A 20800-nucleotide genomic window follows, 5' to 3' on the forward strand; every position below is an offset into this window, starting at 1 on the left:
TGTAAAAAGCGCACTTAATTATATCTATTAGCAAGAACGAAGGTGTGATCAGTGTTTTGAATCTCGCATTAGTTTTCATAGCTGAATTATATAAATTCTTGCTACCTAATGTTGTTGCATGTCCCGTCTTGTCGGGAGTCAACAAGTTTTAACTCAACTCTGTCAAATAAGAGAAAGGGGAGTTCTGACTTGGGAACGATGCAGCTAGTGTTCGGCCCTGTTCCACACGTGTATTTTAATGTGTTGAATGATTTCATGCTTCAATGACATCCCCATAGCTTTTGTTTGTTTCACAGGTAGGCTACTAGCCTCGTCTGTAATACTTGATTATATTAATTATGAGTGTATTGACAGACAAAGCTAGTACCTGTGGTTTGTTTGGTAAATAAAAGTTATGTTGAAAACTACAGATCAAAAGTCAGTAATTTTTGTAGGATTTTTGACCAGTGAGTCGTGGTCAGTTGGACCACGGAATTAGATTAGAATGTTATCTAAGTCCATGGTTGGACTCACTCTCTTGAAAAGATTCAGTCTTGGACAAAATCAGTAAGTCCCACACAAACTGCTTGTTCCCAGTCCAGTATATGTCGCCGTGTGTTACTACCATCACTGTACCTAAAACGGGACATTTGTGGCAAAACGACCAAAGAAACTGTCATGCAATGTGAGAAGGTATTTTTATGTTACTTTTTTCGCTTGAAGATACTTTTATGACAATATAGCTGTTTGTAAGCTTTTTTGACTGCTGATTATCGTTACATGGACATTTAAAGATAAGAATAATTACCAAAAAAACACTTTTGTGGTTTACATACTGTATGTGCCGTGCCGTGCACTGGTATTTATTTGCATATCATTTTCAAATTTTATCAAAACTAATGCTAGTTTGCAGAAGATAATTAACCGGAACTCCCTTTAACTCTTAAATATTTGAACTACATATGTATGTATGATTTTCTGCTGGTATTGATCGTATATCCCCCAATATTAGTTAATTACCAAAGTGGCCCTTTCAGGGTACAGTTACACCTGTTCAAGGGCCTGCATGGCCCTGATAGTATTTCTCATTATATTAATAGAATTTTTTATATGAAAAATTAACAAACATTTTAGGAATTGATAGTATAGTATAAAGTACATTGATATTTCTCCAACAAGTGTACCGTTTTGGGTACAGTGACATTAGTGCTGGGAATCATTGAAATATTCAAGGTAGTTTATGCAACCTTCCAAATTGATTTATTATATAACTATCATTTATATTATGTGCGCCAAAATGTAGATTTGTCATCACAAGTACTGCAGGCCATGGTTAAAGTGTGTAATATTAAATCGTGTTCAGTCAATCAAAGATTCATAAATCAGGTCCACCATACTGAAGTATAGTACATATACATCTGTTTGATATAGAGACACTAATAAAGGTGATACAATATTCAGAAGTAGACATACAACTCTGGCTTGAGGATTGAAATTCACTTTGTCCAGACATTCTCTTTATCTTTTTTCCAAGTCACCATTATATTTTTCCAAGTTTCGTTTTCACTTAAAACTTGTGAAGGCATGACTCGACAATAGACTTTTCTTTTGAACGACGACATCGTCAGAATAATTTTCCTTTGGTTATTACTGAGTTTGCTGGTAAAAAACATCTTGCCTTATACAATGTATTTACATAGTTTCCAATTTCCTAAGTACAGACCAATTTCAAATTGCCGATTTATAGCTTCGCAGTGACATATGGAGGGAGAGTTTTTTGAATGCATGAGATTTATGGCTCACACGGTGTGCGACACATATCAGTGTACATCTCAGTGTGATATTCTGTCTCGCAATGTGGATTTCTAATGTCTACTTACCCCAGGCAAGTGTTTTTGAAAATGTTGTTTACACCCTGGAGGCTCCATCTGGACAGAGGGGCAGGGTCCAATAGGGAAAATAAAGGAGATTAAACTCTTTTTCTTTTGATACAAATGAAGGGATACAGAAACAATTTGGACTCGAGAACATGCGAAGACAACTATATTTGGTGTAAATGTAGGCTGTGGCCTCTGCTAGGGACACAGGGCAGGGCCAAATAGGAAAAATAGAGCTAAATATTCAAAATTCTACTTCTTTCATACGAATAAAGGGATTTTAACCAAATTTGGTCTAGAGCATCCTTTGGCAATTGGGACTAAATTTTGTTAATTAATAAAAACCTTCACCTTTCGAATGAATTGGGATTTTATCCTATAAATATGTAACCAAATATAAACAATTGCTAGACATAAGGTGAAGAAATCATTCATGCTACCAGGATTGCCTGGAGGTCCAGACCCACCCATGGAGACAATTAACTTCCCTGGGTCATAACATGGAAACAGCTGAAATCCCTATAGCTATACCCCATTATAAATATAACCATATACAAAATTGCTGGGCATGAAGAATACACTTATGTTCATGTTGTATTGCCCAGGCCGACCTAATGGAATTAGTCCTTGCAGCTTCTGTTACTCCTTTGATAAACTGGTGTGGTACTCAGCAGGCTGCAATTGAATATGAATTTACCAGTTGAGCTGTTAAGTCCCCTAGACCTCTTTCATTAAAACTGCAGTTAGCATCTTTTTGTGAAATTTTTGTTTTGTTTTGAGGTCGGGATCAGTACTTCCCGAATTTGTGTAGTAGGTACATATTTAGTGTTTGACACTAACATTTTGTACTGAGTAGACAGTAAAGTTTTAAAGGTGTATTTTGGGCCATTGCTAGGGCCTTTGCCATAGATAATTTCTGCTGCATTTTACCAGTATCATTGCAAAAAACACTTTATTTCCACATGGTCATGTTTTTTTTGTGTTTGATGTTTTCATATACATGTAGCTAGTTACAAGGCACAGACCCCTGTTAAGAAAATAGGTAAAAATCGCTTGAAACAGTAGGTCTACAACACTTTGACATCCAGTGGACCTTCTGAATTTCAGACTTTCCAAAATTGAAAAAAAATCAGTTATCATTCAATGTGAATGTTTTTAGCTGAGCTGGACAGAGGGGCAATGTGAAATTATGCCCTGGCACACAGGGGCAATGTGAAATCATGCCCTGGCACACAGGGGGACAATGTGAAATTATGCCCTGGCACACAGAGGGACAATGTGAAATTATGCCCTGGCACTACATTCCTCATCTGTCCGTCCATCACTCATCTGTTCGTAGAAACAGTTGGCACACAATGTTTACTTCTGTAATAAAGGTCGGACACTTAGCCTAATGTCAGGATGTACCCTACCACACGTCAACCGTCCAAAACAGCACATTTATTCAAACTGATATGAGTTATGAAAAGTCAGGGCTGCCCCCGGCATCTAGATTGATTTTGAAAATGATCTTGTCATTTTGGGCAGTATATACTGTTAAGATAGAGATATTGGTTTGAGTTTGGCTTATAAAATTATGAATTAGCACTGATTATTATATGCATGAAAATTTCTCGCAATCACATTGGTCGGATCATATACACGTGACCAGTCCTCAAAAACTCATGTAGACTGGTTATCCAGTGAATATCGATTTCTAAATATAGCCTATATGCAAATTCTCCGGAACCTGTCGTAGCGCATGCGCAGTTAGACCGGAACGAGATCTGTCAGACGACATTAGAAGATGGCTACTGGCGAACGTTTCTCCTCCGTTACATCAGAAAATTATCAAAACTATTCGAGGATAAAGATGCTGTTAACATGAAAAAGGCCATTACACACGCAGTGCATGTCCTCCATGCTAATCGTAAGAAAAAGAACCTAGACGACGTGTTGGTAAGCTACGACGTCAACAGTTGAATTCACACCTGGCTAAATTTTTCACGGAGGCTCGCGTACAAAAATCAGAATCTTGAGTTTTATTTTGTTTTATTTTATTGTTGAAGCTTATAATAAAACAGTTATGGACTTTTGTGCTGGTAGATATGATGTGATATGAACCTGAAAGAGTGATATTGACTGAGGCGATGGTCAATATCACTCTTTCAGGTTCATATCACATCATATTCACCAGCACAAAAGTCCTTAATTGTATATGATCGGATGACATAAGCAGATCATAGCAAGTGGTTCAGGTCATAATTATGTCTCTATAAAGATCTCCTGTGTATGATGTCCCTATAAAGATCTCCTGTGTATGGTGTCCCTATATAGATCTCCTGTGTATGATGTCCCTATAAAGATCTCCTGTGTATGATGTCCCTATAAAGATCTCCTGTGTATGATGTCTCTATATAGATCTCCTGTGTATGATGTCCCTATATAGATTTCCTGTGTATGATGTCTTTATATAGATCTCCTGTGTATGATGTCCCTATATAGATCTCCTGTGTATGGTGTCCCTATAAAGATCTCCTGTGTATGATGTCTATAAAGATCTCCTGTGTATGATGTCCCTATATAGATCTCCTGTGTATGGTGTCCCTATATAGATCTCCTGTGTATGGTGTCTCTGTAAAGATCTCCTGTGTATGATGTCCCTTTATAGATCTCCCGTGTATGATGTCTACATAAAGATCTCCTGTGTATGATGTCCCTATAAAGATCTCCTGTGTATGATGTCCCTATATAGATCTCCTGTCTATGATGTCTATATAGATCACCTGTGTATGATGTCCCTATATAGATCTCCTGTGTATGATGTCCCTATCTAGATCTCCTGTCTATGATGTCTATATATATCACCTGTGTATGATGTCCCTATATATATGATGTCCCTATATAGATCTCCTATGTATGGTGTCCCTATAAAGATCTCCCGTGTATGATGTCTATAAAAATCTCCTGTGTATGATGTCTCTAAAGATCTCCTGTGTATGATGTAGATCTCCTGTGTATGATGTCCCGATATAGATCTCCTGTGTATGATGTCTCTAAAGATCTCCTGTGTATGATGTGTATATAAAGATCTCCTGTGTATGATGTGTATATAAAGATCTCCTGTGTATGATGGCTATATAAAGATCTCCTGTGTATGATGGCTATATAAAGATCTCCTGTGTATGATATCCCTATATAGATCTCCTGTGTATGCTGTCCCTATATAGATCTCCTGTGGATGGTGTCCCTATAAAGATCTCCTGGGTATGGTGTCGCTATATAGATCTCATGTGTATGATGTCCCTATAAAGATCTCCTGTGTATTATGTCCCTATATAGATCTCCTGTTTATGATGTCCCTATATAGATCTCCTGTCTATGATGTCTATATAGATCGCCTGTGTATGATGTCCCTATATAGATTTCCTGTGTATGACGTCTTTATATAGATCTCCTGTGTATGGCGTCCCTATATAGATCTCATGTGTATGGTGTCCCTATAAAGATCTCCTGGGTATGGTGTCGCTATATAGATCTCATGTGTATGATGTCCCTATAAAGATATCCTGTGTATGATGTCTTTATATATGTCCCTATATAGATCTCCTGTGCAAGATGTCCCTATATAGATCTCCTGTCTATGGTGTCTATATAGATCTCCTGTGTATGGAGTCCCTATAAAGCTCTCCTGTGTATGATGTCTATATATAGATCTCCTGTGTATGATATCCCTATAAAGATCTCCTGTGTATGATATCCCTATATAGATCTCCTGTGTATTGTGTCCCTATAAAGATCTCCTGTGTATTATGTCCCTATATAGATCTCCTGTCTATGATGTCTATATATATCACCTGTGTATGATGTCCCTATATAGATTTCCTGTGTATGACGTCTTTATATAGATCTCCTGTGTGTGGTGTCCCTATATAGATCTTATGTGTATGATGTCCCTATAAAGATCTCCTGTGTATCCCGTGTATGATGTCTACATAAAGATCTCCTGTGTATGATGGCTATATAAAGATCTCCTGTGTATGATGTGTATATAAAGATCTCCTGTGTATGATATCCCTATATAGATCTCCTGTGTATTGTGTCCCTATAAAGATCTCCTGTGTATCCCGTGTATGATGTCTACATAAAGATCTCCTGTGTATGATGTGTATATAAAGATCTCCTGTGTATGATGGCTATATAAAGATCTCCTGTGTATGATGGCTATATAAAGATCTCCTGTGTATGATGTGTATATAAAGATCTCCTGTGTATGATATCCCTATAAAGATCTCCTGTGTATTATGTCCCTATATAGATCTCCTGTGTGTGATGTCTCTATATAGATCTCCTTTGTATGGTGTCCCTATATAGATCCCATGTGTATGATGTCCCTATAAAGATCTCCTGTGTATGATGTAGATCTCCTGTGTATGATGTCCCGATATAGATCTCCTGTGTATGATGTCCCGATATAGATCTCCTGTGTATGATGTCTATGATGTCCCTATATAGATCTCCTATGTATGGTGTCCCTATAAAGATCTCCCGTGTATGATGTCTACATAAAGATCTCCTGTGTATGATGGCTATATAAAGATCTCCTGTGTATGATGGCTATATAAAGATCTCCTGTGTATGATATCCCTATATAGATCTCCTGTGTATTGTGTCCCTATAAAGATCTCCTGTGTATGGTGTCCCTATATAGATCACATGTGTATGATGTCCCTATAAAGATCTCCTGTGTATTATGTCCCTATATAGATCTCCTGTGTGTGATGTCCCTATATAGATCTCCTGTGAATGATGTCCCTATAAAGATCTCCTGTGTATTATGTCCCTATATAGATCTCCTGTCTATGGTGTCTATATAGATCTCCTGTGTATGGAGTCCCTATAAAGCTCTCCTGTGTATGATGTCTATATAGAGGTCTCATGTGTATGATGTCCCTATATAGATTTCCTGTGTATGACGTCTTTATATAGATCTCCTGTGTATGATGTCTATATATAGATCTCCTGTGTATGATGTCCCTTTAAAGATCTCCTGTGGATGGTGTCCCTATAAAGATCTCCTGTGTATCCCGTGTATGATGTCTACATAAAGATCTCCTGTGTATGATGGCTATATAAAGATCTCCTGTGTATGATGTCTTTATATAGATCTCATGTGTATGATGTCTATATAGATCTCCTGTATATGATGTCTCTATATAGATCTCCTCTGTATGGTGTCCCTATATAGATCTCCTGTGTATGATGTCTATATAAAGATCTCCTGTGTATGATGTCCCTTTATAGATCTCCTGTGTATGGTGTCCCTATAAAGATCATCTGTGTATGGTGTCCCTATATAGATCTCCTGTGTATGGTGTCCCTATATAGATCATCTGTGTATGGTGTCCCTATATAGATCTCCTGTGTATGGTGTCCCTATAAAGATCATCTGTGTATGATGTCCCTATATAGATCTCCTGTGTATGAGGTCCCTTTATAGATCTCCTGTGTATGATGTCCCTATAAAGATCTCCTGTGTATGATGTCTTTATATAGATCTCCTGTGTATGGTGTCCCTATAAAGATCTCCTGGGTATGGTGTCGCTATATAGATCTCATGTGTATGATGTCTATATAGATCTCGTGTATATGATGTCTCTATATAGATCTCCTCTGTATGGTGTCCCTATATAGATCTCCTGTGTATGATGTCGATATAAAGATCTCCTGTGTATGATGTCCCTTTATAGGTCTCCTGTGTATGGTGTCCCTATAAAGATCTCCTGGGTATGGTGTCGCTATATAGATCTCATGTGTATGATGTCTATATAGATCTCGTGTATATGATGTCTCTATATAGATCTCCTCTGTATGGTGTCCCTATATAGATCTCCTGTGTATGATGTCCCTATAAAGATCTCCTGTGTATGATGTCTATATATAGATCTCCTGTGTATGATGTCTTTATATAGATCTCATGTGTATGATGTCTATATAGATCTCGTGTATATGATGTCTCTATATAGATCTCCTCTGTATGGGGTCCCTATATAGATCTCCTGTGTATGATGTCTATATAAAGATCTCCTGTGTATGATGTCCCTTTATAGATCTCCTGTGTATGGTGTCCCTATAAAGATCATCTGTGTATGGTGTCCCTATATAGATCTCCTGTGTATGATGTCCCTAAATAGATCTCCTGTGTATGATGTCCCTATATAGATCTCCTGTGTATGAGGTCCCTTTATAGATCTCCTGTGTATGATGTCCCTATAAAGATCTCCTGTGTATGATGTCTTTATATAGATCTCATGTGTATGATGTCTATATAGATCTCCTGTATATGATGTCTCTATATAGATCTCCTCTGTATGGGGTCCCTATATAGATCTCCTGTGTATGATGTCTATATAAAGATCTCCTGTGTATGATGTCCCTTTATAGATCTCCTGTGTATGGTGTCCCTATAAAGATCATCTGTGTATGGTGTCCCTATATAGATCTCCTGTGTATGGTGTCCCTATATAGATCTCCTGTGTATGATGTCCCTATATAGATCTCCTGTGTATGGTGTCTCTATATAGATCTCCTGTGTATGGTGTCCCTATAAAGATCATCTGTGTATGGTGTCCCTATATAGATCTCCTGTGTATGATGTCCCTATAAAGATCTCCTGTGTATGATGTCCCTATAAAGATCTCCTGTGTATGATGTCCCTATATAGATCTCCTGTGTATGATGTCTATATAAAGATCTCCTGTGTATGATGTCTATATTAAGATCTCCTGTGTATGATGTCTATATATAGATCTCCTGTGTATGATGTCCCTATATAGATCTCCTGTGTATGATGTCTTTATATAGATCTCCTGTGTATGGTGTCCCTATAAAGATCAAAGGTCAGATTAGTGCTATAATATTGACCATTAACAATAATCATCACAATTTATAGTATACTCACTGTACTTCAAAATACGAAGCAAGCTTCTGTTTGCAAACAGTCACTTTATTTCCGTTGATTTGTTTAACGGAGGGTGTTACCCTTTGTAGGTAGAAGAGCAAAACCCAATAGGGAAAATAGAGGTATATCTTTGAAATGCTTCCTTTGTAGGAATAAAGTATTTAGTCTAATTTTGCTCTAGAACATCCTTGCACAGAGGCTACTCAACTTTATACAAAAGAAGGCTTTTAAGCTCTTAATTCTTGGGCAAAAGGCCATGGTCCAATTGGGAAAATAAAGAGTAAATTTATAAAATCTGTCTCCTTCCGTATATATTGGGAAACTTGAACCACATTTGTTGTAGAGCATCCTTGGGCTAAGAGGACTCAAGGTTATATAAATGTTGGGATACAAACCATAACAATTATTGCATGTTATCATACTAAGTATAAATTCAATTTTGCAAGAACTGCAAGATTTTTTAAAAATTATATACATGTATTCCCATTAATTTTTCCTTTTATTTTCATGTACCTCTTTCATAGCGCTGAGGAAAGATCAAAATGGAAAGAATAAAAAAAATCCTGTTTAATTTTCATTTGCATTTGGTCAAGCTGACTGATCTTTTGCAAACCAACCCTAGTAGCAATTCACAATTGATGCTGTGATCATGATCACTTCTAGCTTAAGGATCTGATCAGGCCATTTCATTTGAGTAAATAATCTACTTATATGTGTTTTAAATGAAATGAAATAGGTGAAAAAACATTTTTGGAAGTGTAGAAAGCTCCAATGTCTTGGAGGGCAGCCAACTTACCCAAATAGCTACTCATTCATTACAATCATTTAAGTAAGCATGTTGTAGTGAAAGTTGTCTAAATAAACACTTGAAGCATGCAGTTTCACTGATATCTATATTATAGGTAAGGTGTGTACGCCTTTCACTTTAAACCGTCAGAAGGTGGGGTTGCCATACCTTGGAGTTCTAGGTATTGTACCTACAGAACAACTTGTTCAAACCAAAAAGGTGGAACTGAAACTCAGTGTAATTTGACCTCCAGGTACGTCAATATTTTGTTACCTAAGTTCAGGTATTTTTCTTTATCATTTCATGTGACATTTGATAAATCAGTCAGGTTTAAATTTCCCTTTAATTTTGCGGGTAATACAGCGTATGGTGTATAGTGTATAGACGACACGTTGGGACATGTTCCTCATCTAACCTCTGGCATTTGTGTAGTGCCACTGACTTTAAGTTAGACCAGCCACTAAATTACTTACAGTACTGAGAAGGAGTATTAATTTGTATTTGGGACTTATATTGAACAGAAGGAGATATTCCATGGCTGTATAAACATTGGTGTGTCGGTTAATGGCTTCAAACTCAGGTATATATGTGTTACAAGTTAATACTGGGACCTGGTTAATAGCCAATACAGGTCAGTGTCAGGATTCTATGTGTGTGTATATCACAGAGCTGTTTATGTATGTATATATTTTTTCGTGGTTGATTATCAGATTTTGGATGAACATTTTCTCCAATGTGAAACATTACACGGTTTGTAGAGATATTGACGATAAATTCCATCACATATGTGATTCAATCTGCATTTAAGTGATAGCATGACTGCAATTTTAGCATAATTATTTGTTGTATAGGCATTTATTTGTACGGGTGCATGGATATAATTTGTAATTGATATGTTTACATGAATTTTGATATACATTAGCTATTACCAGTAAAGGTGTGTTCAACTTCCTCGGTAACAGGACACACTTTCACTTTAAAACTTTGTACACCTGTATTCATACCCTGTGTTCATACCCTGTGTTCATGTAAGGTATGTGGATATGTTATAGTCTAGACATAGTTTGGGGAATATGCAGAGCTTGGGTGACCTGTGTGATATACAGGTGTGTGCTGGTATTTTGACAAGTTATCTTTTAAATGTATTCATCAAAGTAGACCACATACAGGTGACGCTTTTATACATACTTGGGATTGTCAGGTTTTCTGACCACAATAGCTAAGGGATCATCCGTTTTATCCTCTTAACCATACGCTACACCAATATTTGTTAAAAATTAGCTAGCATGTAAGCTCGGCCTGTCTGGTAGTTTTGTCTCATTCTGTGGCGCTGTGCTTCAGAGGTTTGCAGGGGTATGTATTGTATTTGCCTTTATTTCTCCTCAATGGGATGATATTTTAGGGTAACATGACAAAAACTGTGGCTGTAAATAACAATAGGTATATATCGGTATGTATTAACTTGTTCTACCTGAACAAGTTCAATACACAAATATGTTACACAGTGGAGTAAAAATACCAAACTCAGTTATTGGAAGTTGGAGACAGCTTTAAAACAATATCAGCATGGCCAAGAAACAATATCAGCATGGCCAAGAAACAATATCAGTATGGCCAAGAAACAATATCAGTATGGCCATGCAAGAACTTGCCCTGCTGAGTGTGCACACATCATTTCTTATATCCCATGTAATTGAATCGGGGTTTAAATTACATGACTAGAAATTCTTGATGTAATATTTGTGTGTGACGTATACTGTAAGGATGTGTACAGTGAAAATGACACCCTATATAGGGATGTATGTACCTGTGTACAGTGATAGTGACACCCCATATAGGGATGTATGTACCTGTGTACAGTGATAGTGACACCCCATATAGGGATGTATGTACCTGTGTACAGTGATAGTGACACCCCATATAGGGATGTATGTACCTGTGTACAGTGATAGTGACACCCCATATAGGGATGTATGTACCTGTGTACAGTGATAGTGACACCCCATATAGGGATGTATGTACCTGTGTACAGTGATAGTGACACCCCATATAGGGATGTATGTACCTGTGTACAGTGATAGTGACACCCCATATAGGGATGTATGTACCTGTGTACAGTGATAGTGACACCCCATATAGGGATGTATGTACCTGTGTACAGTGATAGTGACACCCCATATAGGGATGTATGTACCTGTGTACAGTGATAGTGACACCCCATATAGGGATGTATGTACCTGTGTACAGTGATAGTGACACCCCATATAGGGATGTATGTACCTGTGTACAGTGATAGTGACACCCCATATAGGGATGTATGTACCTGTGTACAGTGATAGTGACACCCCATATAGGGATGTATGTACCTGTGTACAGTGATAGTGACACCCCATATAGGGATGTATGTACCTGTGTACAGTGATAGTGACACCCCATATAGGGATGTATGTACCTGTGTACAGTGATAGTGACACCCCATATAGGGATGTATGTACCTGTGTACAGTGATAGTGACACCCCATATAGGGATGTATGTACCTGTGTACAGTGATAGTGACACCCCATATAGGGATGTATGTACCTGTGTACAGTGATAGTGACACCCCATATAGGGATGTATGTACCTGTGTACAGTGATAGTGACACCCCATATAGGGATGTATGTACCTGTGTACAGTGATAGTGACACCCCATATAGGGATGTATGTACCTGTGTACAGTGATAGTGACACCCCATATAGGGATGTATGTACCTGTGTACAGTGATAGTGACACCCCATATAGGGATGTATGTACCTGTGTACAGTGATAGTGACACCCCATATAGGGATGTATGTACCTGTGTACAGTGATAGTGACACCCCATATAGGGATGTATGTACCTGTGTACAGTGATAGTGACACCCCATATAGGGATGTATGTACCTGTGTACAGTGATAGTGACACCCCATATAGGGATGTATGTACCTGTGTACAGTGATAGTGACACCCCATATAGGGATGTATGTACCTGTGTACAGTGATAGTGACACCCCATATAGGGATGTATGTACCTGTGTACAGTGATAGTGACACCCCATATAGGGATGTATGTACCTGTGTACAGTGATAGTGACACCCCATATAGGGATGTATGTACCTGTGTACAGTGATAGTGACACCCCATATAGGGATGTATGTACCTGTGTACAGTGATAGTGACACCCCATATAGGGATGTATGTACCTGTGTACAGTGATAGTGACACCCCATATAGGGATGTATGTACCTGTGTACAGTGATAGTGACACCCCATATAGGGATGTATGTACCTGTGTACAGTGATAGTGACACCCCATATAGGGATGTATGTACCTGTGTACAGTGATAGTGACACCCCATATAGGGATGTATGTACCTGTGTACAGTGATAGTGACACCCCATATAGGGATGTATGTACCTGTGTACAGTGATAGTGACACCCCATATAGGGATGTATGTACCTGTGTACAGTGATAGTGACACCCCATATAGGGATGTATGTACCTGTGTACAGTGATAGTGACACCCCATATAGGGATGTATGTACCTGTGTACAGTGATAGTGACACCCCATATAGGGATGTATGTACCTGTGTACAGTGATAGTGACACCCCCATATAGGGATGTATGTACCTGTGTACAGTGATAATGACACCCCCATATAGGGATGTATGTACCTGTGTACAGTGATAATGACACCCCATATAGGGATGTATGTACCTGTGTACAGTGATAATGACACCCCATATAGGGATGTACTTTAACACTGTAACTTGTATAAGAACCTAAAACTAACACTGATTACATCAGAAACCTTACTGTTATACAAGGGATTCACCTTGTATATACAGAGTATACCTGATATTATATAATTATATAGATATACACGGTTTACCTGATATTATATAATTATATAGATATACACAGTTTACCTGATATTTTATAATTATATAGATATACACAGTTTACCTGATATTATATAATTATATAGATATACACAGTTTACCTGATATTATATAATTATAAAGATATACACAGTATACCTGATATTATATAATGATAACCACACAGTATATAGTACCTGATATATTTATGTTATATCATCACAGTATATACCTTATATGACTCAGTAATCAGTATACCTGATATTATATAATGATAACCACACAGTATATAGTCCCTGATATATTTATGTTATATCATCACAGTATATACCTTATGTGACTCAGTAATCAGTATACCTGATGTTATATAATGATATCCACACGGTATATAGTACCTGATATATTTATTTTATACCATCATTCACAGTATATACCTTAGATGACTCAGTAATCAGTATACCTGATATTATATAATGATAACCACACAATATATAGTACCTGATATATTTATGTTATACCATCACAGTATATACCTTATATGACTCATTAATCAGTATACCTGATGTTATATAATGATAACCACACAGTATATAGTACCTGATATATTTATGTTATATCATCACAGTATATACCTTATATGACTCAGTAATCAGTATACCTGATGTTATATAATGATAACCACACGGTATATAGTACCTGATATATTTATGTTATACCATCACACTATATACCTTATATGACTCAGTAATCAGTATACCTGATGTTAAATAATGATAACCACACAGTATATAGTACCTGATATATTTATGTTATACCATCACACTATATACCTTATATGACTCAGTTATCAGCATACCTGATATTATAGATCTATTTTATATCGGCATAGTTTGCAATACTGTTATTTAAGAAGTGGTAGTTTTCTTCCATATCAGTTGAAAAATGTTCTTATTGAATTACGGTCCAGTTCTGTGATAGAAATCAACTAAATTGTGATATATCAAATTAAATTGCAAATGCTATTGAACAAGTTTTATCTTAATTTATGTATAAGGTATTTGTATGATCCTTTATCTTAATTTATGTATGAGGTATTTGTATGATCCTTTATCTTAATTTATGTATGAGGTATTTGTATGATCCTTTATCTTAATTTATGTATGAGGTATTTGTATGATCCTTTATCTTAATTTATGTATGAGGTATTTGTATGATCCTTTATCTTAATTTATGTATGAGGTATTTGTATGATCCTTTATCTTAATTTATGTATGAGGTATTTGTATGATCCTTTATCTTAATTTATGTATGAGGTATTTGTATGATCCTTTATCTTAATTTATGTATGATCCTGAGGTATTTGTATGATCCTGAGGTATTTGTATGATCCTGAGGTATTTGTATGATCCTGAGGTATTTGTATGAGCCTGAGGTATTTGTATGTTCCTGATGTATTTGTATGATCCTGAGGTATTTGTATGATCCTGATGTATTTGTATGATCCTGAGGTATTTGTATGGTCCTGAGGTATTTGTATGAGCCTGAGGTATTTGTATGATCCTGATGTATTTGTATGATCCTGAGGTATTTGTATGATCCTGACATTTGTTGCTACTTTATGTCCACAGATAACATGTAGAACCAGCCTAGGAATGACTGCCATCATGTCAAAGAAAGTAGGAAGGTAGTGGTGTATATAACACACCCGTAAACTTGTAAATACCAAGATGGCAGAGAGGAGGAACTCCGGGTCACTATCCTCTATAGGAGGAATGTCACCCCGAGACGCCCCTGGCTCGGGACAGACCACACCCCGGATAGGTCAGGGGGGCAAGGGCATACAGATGCAGATACAGCAGCTAGCAAGTAAGTGATATTTCTCTGGAATTACTTAACAAATCTTTGTAAAATTTCATTTCTTGGTTCCACTTGTTCCTTATTTGTGCATGTTTCATTAAGAGACTGATTGAAAGAACAAGATGGCTGCTAGATCACCATTTTTGATTTTGACGGTCAAAGTTAAGTTATCACTGTGTTTATATCTCCACTTTGACAACGTTTGGGGTATGGACTATTCTTTTGTGTGTCTGGCTGACTTGTTTCTGAATCATTTATCTTGGCCACTGTTTCATGAACGGGCATCAAATTTTGTGTATAGGTTCATCGTGGGAGGGGTACTGTTGTGTGTTTCATCTTAAAACAAGGTCACTGTGACCTCTATTTGACCTTTGACCTTTACCTCAAGTACTGAAATAATAATAATGGTTTCTGGAGCATATCTCAGCAGCTGTTCCATGAAGGGGCTTCACACTTTGTATATATATATATATACGTCATGGGAAGGCAGTGTGACACATCCTAAAATGATCTCAATGTAACTTCACTTTGACCGTAGATAATCACAACACCTTTTGTATGTGGTCAAAAAGGGATAATATCAATCCTATTGGGTTTGGAGCATTCTTCGGTGGTTGAGGATTCAAAATTGTACCAGTCTACATGTAGTCCTATGGATAGTACATCTATGGCTAGGAATTGCTAACTGAGAATAGACTGTTCATTACATTTTATCACTGATTAAATTATTTATCAATCACAGTATTGGTTTAGTATTTCAGGGAACACATAGAATTGCTATTTTTAGAAATTATTTCAAAATAGATTTTAAGACTGTTAAGCAAATTTCAGAAAAAAATGAATGTAAACACACTTCCTGGTATGTGTATGTGGGTTATTTATTCCTTATATTCTGTCGTAGACTTTTGTGGTAGTTTAAACCACATGTACATCTGTGCCATAAAATTGTATAGAAATCACTTCGGAACCAACAAAGAGATTCATTAAAACTGTGATCAAGTAACCCAGATCATCGTGGCAATGAAATAATGATCGGTGTGTATAAGGTCAGGATATATACAGACATACGTACCATTACCTACTACTTGAAAATGTCAGATATTGCCTCTGAATTTTAAATCTGTACACCACTCGATCTTGAAATCAACATTGTAAGGAACCTTTGGAAGTTCTACAGGTGTGTGATACCCGCCATAAAAGGCTGTTGATCTTTTTATTGATGTCCATGAAATGATTGGGGTATACTTTTATGACTTTGTAAATAAAGATTACTACTTGCCTTATCCATCAGTGATATAGACAGATTTTGAATTGTGAACCTTAATATTGGATGTATTTGGCACTAAATATCTTCTATACAATATAAAGGAAATATCTGAATGAGGTATTTATATGTTTTACTGGTAGAAGATGGAATATGTTGAAACTTTAAAGTTGAACATTTTAGTTACAATTTTAAATAGAATTAAGTACAGTCAGATCTGCTCACGCCACCGTCCGTATTAAATGACCATCAGTTTCATTCCTTTGGAACATTTTTACTAGTTAACTGTATTGCGTGACCATGACTGTCTAATGCGACCAGCAACCGCCCATTACTGACCCTGAAGACTAGGCTAAATGATCACATTTGACAAAATTTTGTTACCAATACGAAACCTACCAAACGATCATTCTTCATGAGATGGGAAGTACTGTGTGACTCTAGAATTTGTGACTGTCACCAAATTTGACGATTCATTGGTGTGCCGACACCAGTTGATATAACTGCCGATACTGTTGATTTAGTAGTGAATACAGACTGTTCATTTATTGATTTGAGTGCAACCAGAATGATTGTGCAAATGTTCTGTAACCTTTAACCCTATGACATCCTTCTGATGAAGTATACCTGCAGGTTTCTTTCATGAAATTATAGTCTTTTGAGATGTTCATGACAGCATTCTCGTGTTATTATATAATTAGGGATAACAAATGACTTCCTGAGGTAGTATTGTCACTTGCATACTTACTTATGAGTATAGAAATCACTGATTGTCCATCTGTCCACAACTTTGTCTGTCTGTCTGTCTGTGCACAACTTCTTGTTTGTAGATCTTCTTTACAATACAGGACTGATTACAATTGAACTTTCCACACGTGATGTTTAACAATTAACGTTGTGCAACTTGTTTTATTTTTGATGCAAAAAAGTAGTGTCTTGTTAGTTTGTTTTGACCCGTTTTTGGAGAGTGATGCCCTTTTTTGTAAAGATTTTCTCCGGACAACTGATTTTAGAGTAAATAGTAGATTTCAGTGACAAGTACCCTATGTAGCTTTCCATCTTTGTAATGATATTTTTATTTAAACATTTTGTATATGCCTGTCATTGACGAGTCATATTGTGGTATTGCTGTATGTCCGACAAGCCACATGGTTCCTTTTGTGTGTTCTGATGTTGCCACAGCTTGAAGACTTATTGATGAACTACCATCACACTTCATATTTTGGAACAACTTGAGATAACAGTTAGTCCGGCAGATTGGTGCAGAAATCAGAAGAATTGTGGGTTTTATAGTAGAAGCATAACAATTGGCATGCATATAGTGAATGATATACCGATCAATTTTGGATATGGGGCCAATAAAAAAAATTAAATCAAGATGGCTGCCAAATCCAAGATGGCCGCATACAAAAACTAGATCACTCGACTACTGTTCATGGTTGACTGCACATTAATTGAAATCCTTGCCCATGGCATAACTTTCTCAATGATTGATGAAAGGGCTATCAGGCCTTTGTTACTGACTGATGAAGGGCTATGAGGCCTTTCTCACTAATTGATGAAGGACCATAATGCCTCAGTCACTGGCTGATGAAGGACCATCAGACCTTTGTCACTGACTGATGAAGGGCTATCAAACCTTTGTCACTGACTGATGAAGGCCCATCAGACCTTTGTCACTGGCTGATGAAAGACCATCAGACCTTTGATACCAATTGAAGAAGGGCCATCACGCCTCAGTTACTGACTGATGAAGGACCATCACGCCTCAGTTACTGACTGATGAAGGACCATCAGACCTTTGTTACTGACTGATGAAGGGCTATCAGACCTTTGACACTGACTGATGAAGGAACATCACGCCTCAGACACTGACTGATGAAGGACCATCAGACCTTTGTTACTGACTGATGAAGAACCATCAGACCTTTGTTCCTGACTGATGAAGGGCTATCCTACCTTTGTCACTGACTGATGAAGGGCTATGAGACCTTTGTTACTGACTGGGGAAGGGCTATCAGACCTTTGTTACTAACTGATGAAGGGCTATCAGACATTTGTTACTGACTGATGAAGGATCATCAGACCTTTGTTACTGACTGCTGAAGGGCTATCAGACCTTTGTTACTGACTGATGAAGGGCTACATACCTTTGTTACTGACTGATGAAGGACCATCAGACCTTTGTTACTGACTAATGAAGGGCTACAGACCTTTGTTACTGACTGATGAAGGGCTATCAGACCTTTGTCACTGACTGATGAAGGGCTATCAGACCTTTGTTACTGACTAATGAAGGGCTACAGACCTTTGTTACTGACTGATGAAGGACCATCAGACCTTGGTTTCTGACTGATGAAGGGCTATCAGACCTTTGTCACTGACTGATGAAGGACCATCAGGCTTTTGTCACTGACTGATGAAGGGCTATTAGACCTTTGTCACTGACTGATGAAGGGCTATCAGACCTTTGTTACTGACTGATGAAGGGCTATCAGACCTTTGTCACTGACTGATGAAGGGCTATCAGACCTTTGTCACTGACTGATGAAGGACAATCAGGCTTTTGTCACTGATTGTAAAAAGGATGTAAGATTACATAAAGTGGCAGATGATTATCTAAATAGACATGTAGAGAACCTTTCCCTCCTATTCAGCATGTTCATTAGATTGGTTCATTATTTAAGCCGTGGGAGATTTGTGTTTACAGTCAGTTAAAAGAACAGGTTAGCATGCAGTATGTGATTACTGTACTTAAAGCTGGTAATGTGTAGTTTTGACTCTGGTGGGTGATTGTTCTCGACTATCGATGTGTAGAGCTTTAAATCTGTTATGGTTTTATAAAAGCAATAAATTTGCAGCTACATAATCGGACACCTATTATCAGTTAGGAATTGATTAATTTAAATAATATTTGAGTGACGATATTGAACCACTGTCATCAAGCTTCACACAGAATAGAAGGAACATGAAGAAATCTGTATAATTGACAATTTAAATTTTGTTTGAAATACACTGTGGAACCTTAATTGCTAACCAGACCCAACTACAGAAAAACAGAAAAGGACCTGACTCTAATGTTTGTTTGTTGTGTGATGAGATTCGGCTGTGTTGTTGTATGTGTGATGAGATTCGGCTGTGTTGTTGTATGTGTGATGAGATTCGGCTGTGTTGTTGTATGTGTGATGAGATTCGGCTGTGTAATAACCAGACGTTGACCAGACTGATCAGGGCCTATGGTTCAGTGTGTTATATTGTTTATCAAAGAGCACTATAAACAAACACATACATTTACTTCAAATGAAATCGGATGATTTCAGTTGTAGTAAATAATCAATACCTATTTGATAGAAACTACACAATGCATACTTTGTGTTACAGTTGTGTGTCAATGTTTGGAATGTGTAATGGTTGTGTAGGGGCTATACTCATAGATCGATAGAACTACCTCTTTACCTTATAGAACAGAAATTGATCGATATTGGTAGTGAAGTACAATCTAATTAATGTTTAATTACCTACTGCAGTAGTCAGTGATTGGGAGAGTGTATACATCAATACTACTGTTATACTGGACTGCTATATATGCTGGGCGTGTATCACCTGTTGACGAGAAGCCTGGATCAGAATGTTACACTGTACCAAGCTGCAGAACGTACCTGTACATACATTTACCTGTAAATTGTAGACTTGGGTTAAGGCCATTTAGACACACTGAGCTGCATCAGCTGCCTGTATTTCCCTTTTGATACAATGATAAGTTATGTGTAAGTGAATGTACAGAAGTACTGGGAAATGTTGATGAGCAAAATCAGCAGCTTTGATTCTATTAATTTCAAATTGAATTTTATTTAGTGTGATGTCTGTCCCTCCTTGTTAACTCACCTGGTCAGGCTGACTGGCACGGCCAAAACTTAGTCCCTGGGTCATAACAGCTGATCACACAGATACCCTCATCATAAACACAAACACAGCCAAGAAATTATAACTGATCACACCTTAAGGGACTAAGAGACAGTTACAACGTGGAAATGATTAAACAAGATGGAATGTGGGAAAATTGTCGGGAGGAATGATAGTTTAATATTTTTGGGAGTGCTATGAGAATAGGCCTTGTCTTCTGCCCCCAACACCCACCCTTAGGGTCTTCAGCCCCCACCCCCCACCCTTAGGGTCTTCTGCCCCCAG

General features: G+C 37.4%; 2 protein-coding genes across 5 annotated transcripts in view; one reads left to right on the top strand and one right to left on the bottom strand.

The window, feature by feature from the left end:
- Positions 1-20730, bottom strand: part of LOC110446499 (sentrin-specific protease 2-like) — a 33621-nt gene extending 12891 nt beyond the window's left edge. For both annotated transcript variants that reach the window (XR_002462475.1, XM_021491671.1), the window contains exon 1: positions 20498-20730. Coding sequence is in view for 1 of the 2 variants with exons in the window: in XM_021491671.1 (XP_021347346.1) it covers positions 20498-20542 (45 nt within the window). In the remaining variant the exon portion in view is untranslated. The remainder of the gene's footprint in view (positions 1-20497) is intronic.
- LOC110446497 (nesprin-1-like) overlaps positions 1-20800 on the top strand; it is a 323100-nt gene that overhangs the window by 309 nt on the left and 301991 nt on the right. For 2 of the 3 annotated variants that reach the window (XM_021491669.1, XM_021491670.1), the window contains exon 2: positions 15120-15357. In XM_021491669.1, the coding sequence (XP_021347344.1) occupies positions 15219-15357 (139 nt within the window). In that variant the 5' untranslated portion in view covers positions 15120-15218. Of the gene's footprint in view, positions 1-10008; positions 10164-15119; positions 15358-20800 lie in introns of those variants that run through there. The other variant, XM_021491668.1, reaches the window with a different exon arrangement.

The sequence above is a fragment of the Mizuhopecten yessoensis genome, unplaced genomic scaffold, assembly GCF_002113885.1.
Source record: "Mizuhopecten yessoensis strain PY_sf001 unplaced genomic scaffold, ASM211388v2 scaffold2741, whole genome shotgun sequence".
NCBI lineage: Eukaryota > Metazoa > Mollusca > Bivalvia > Pectinida > Pectinidae > Mizuhopecten > Mizuhopecten yessoensis.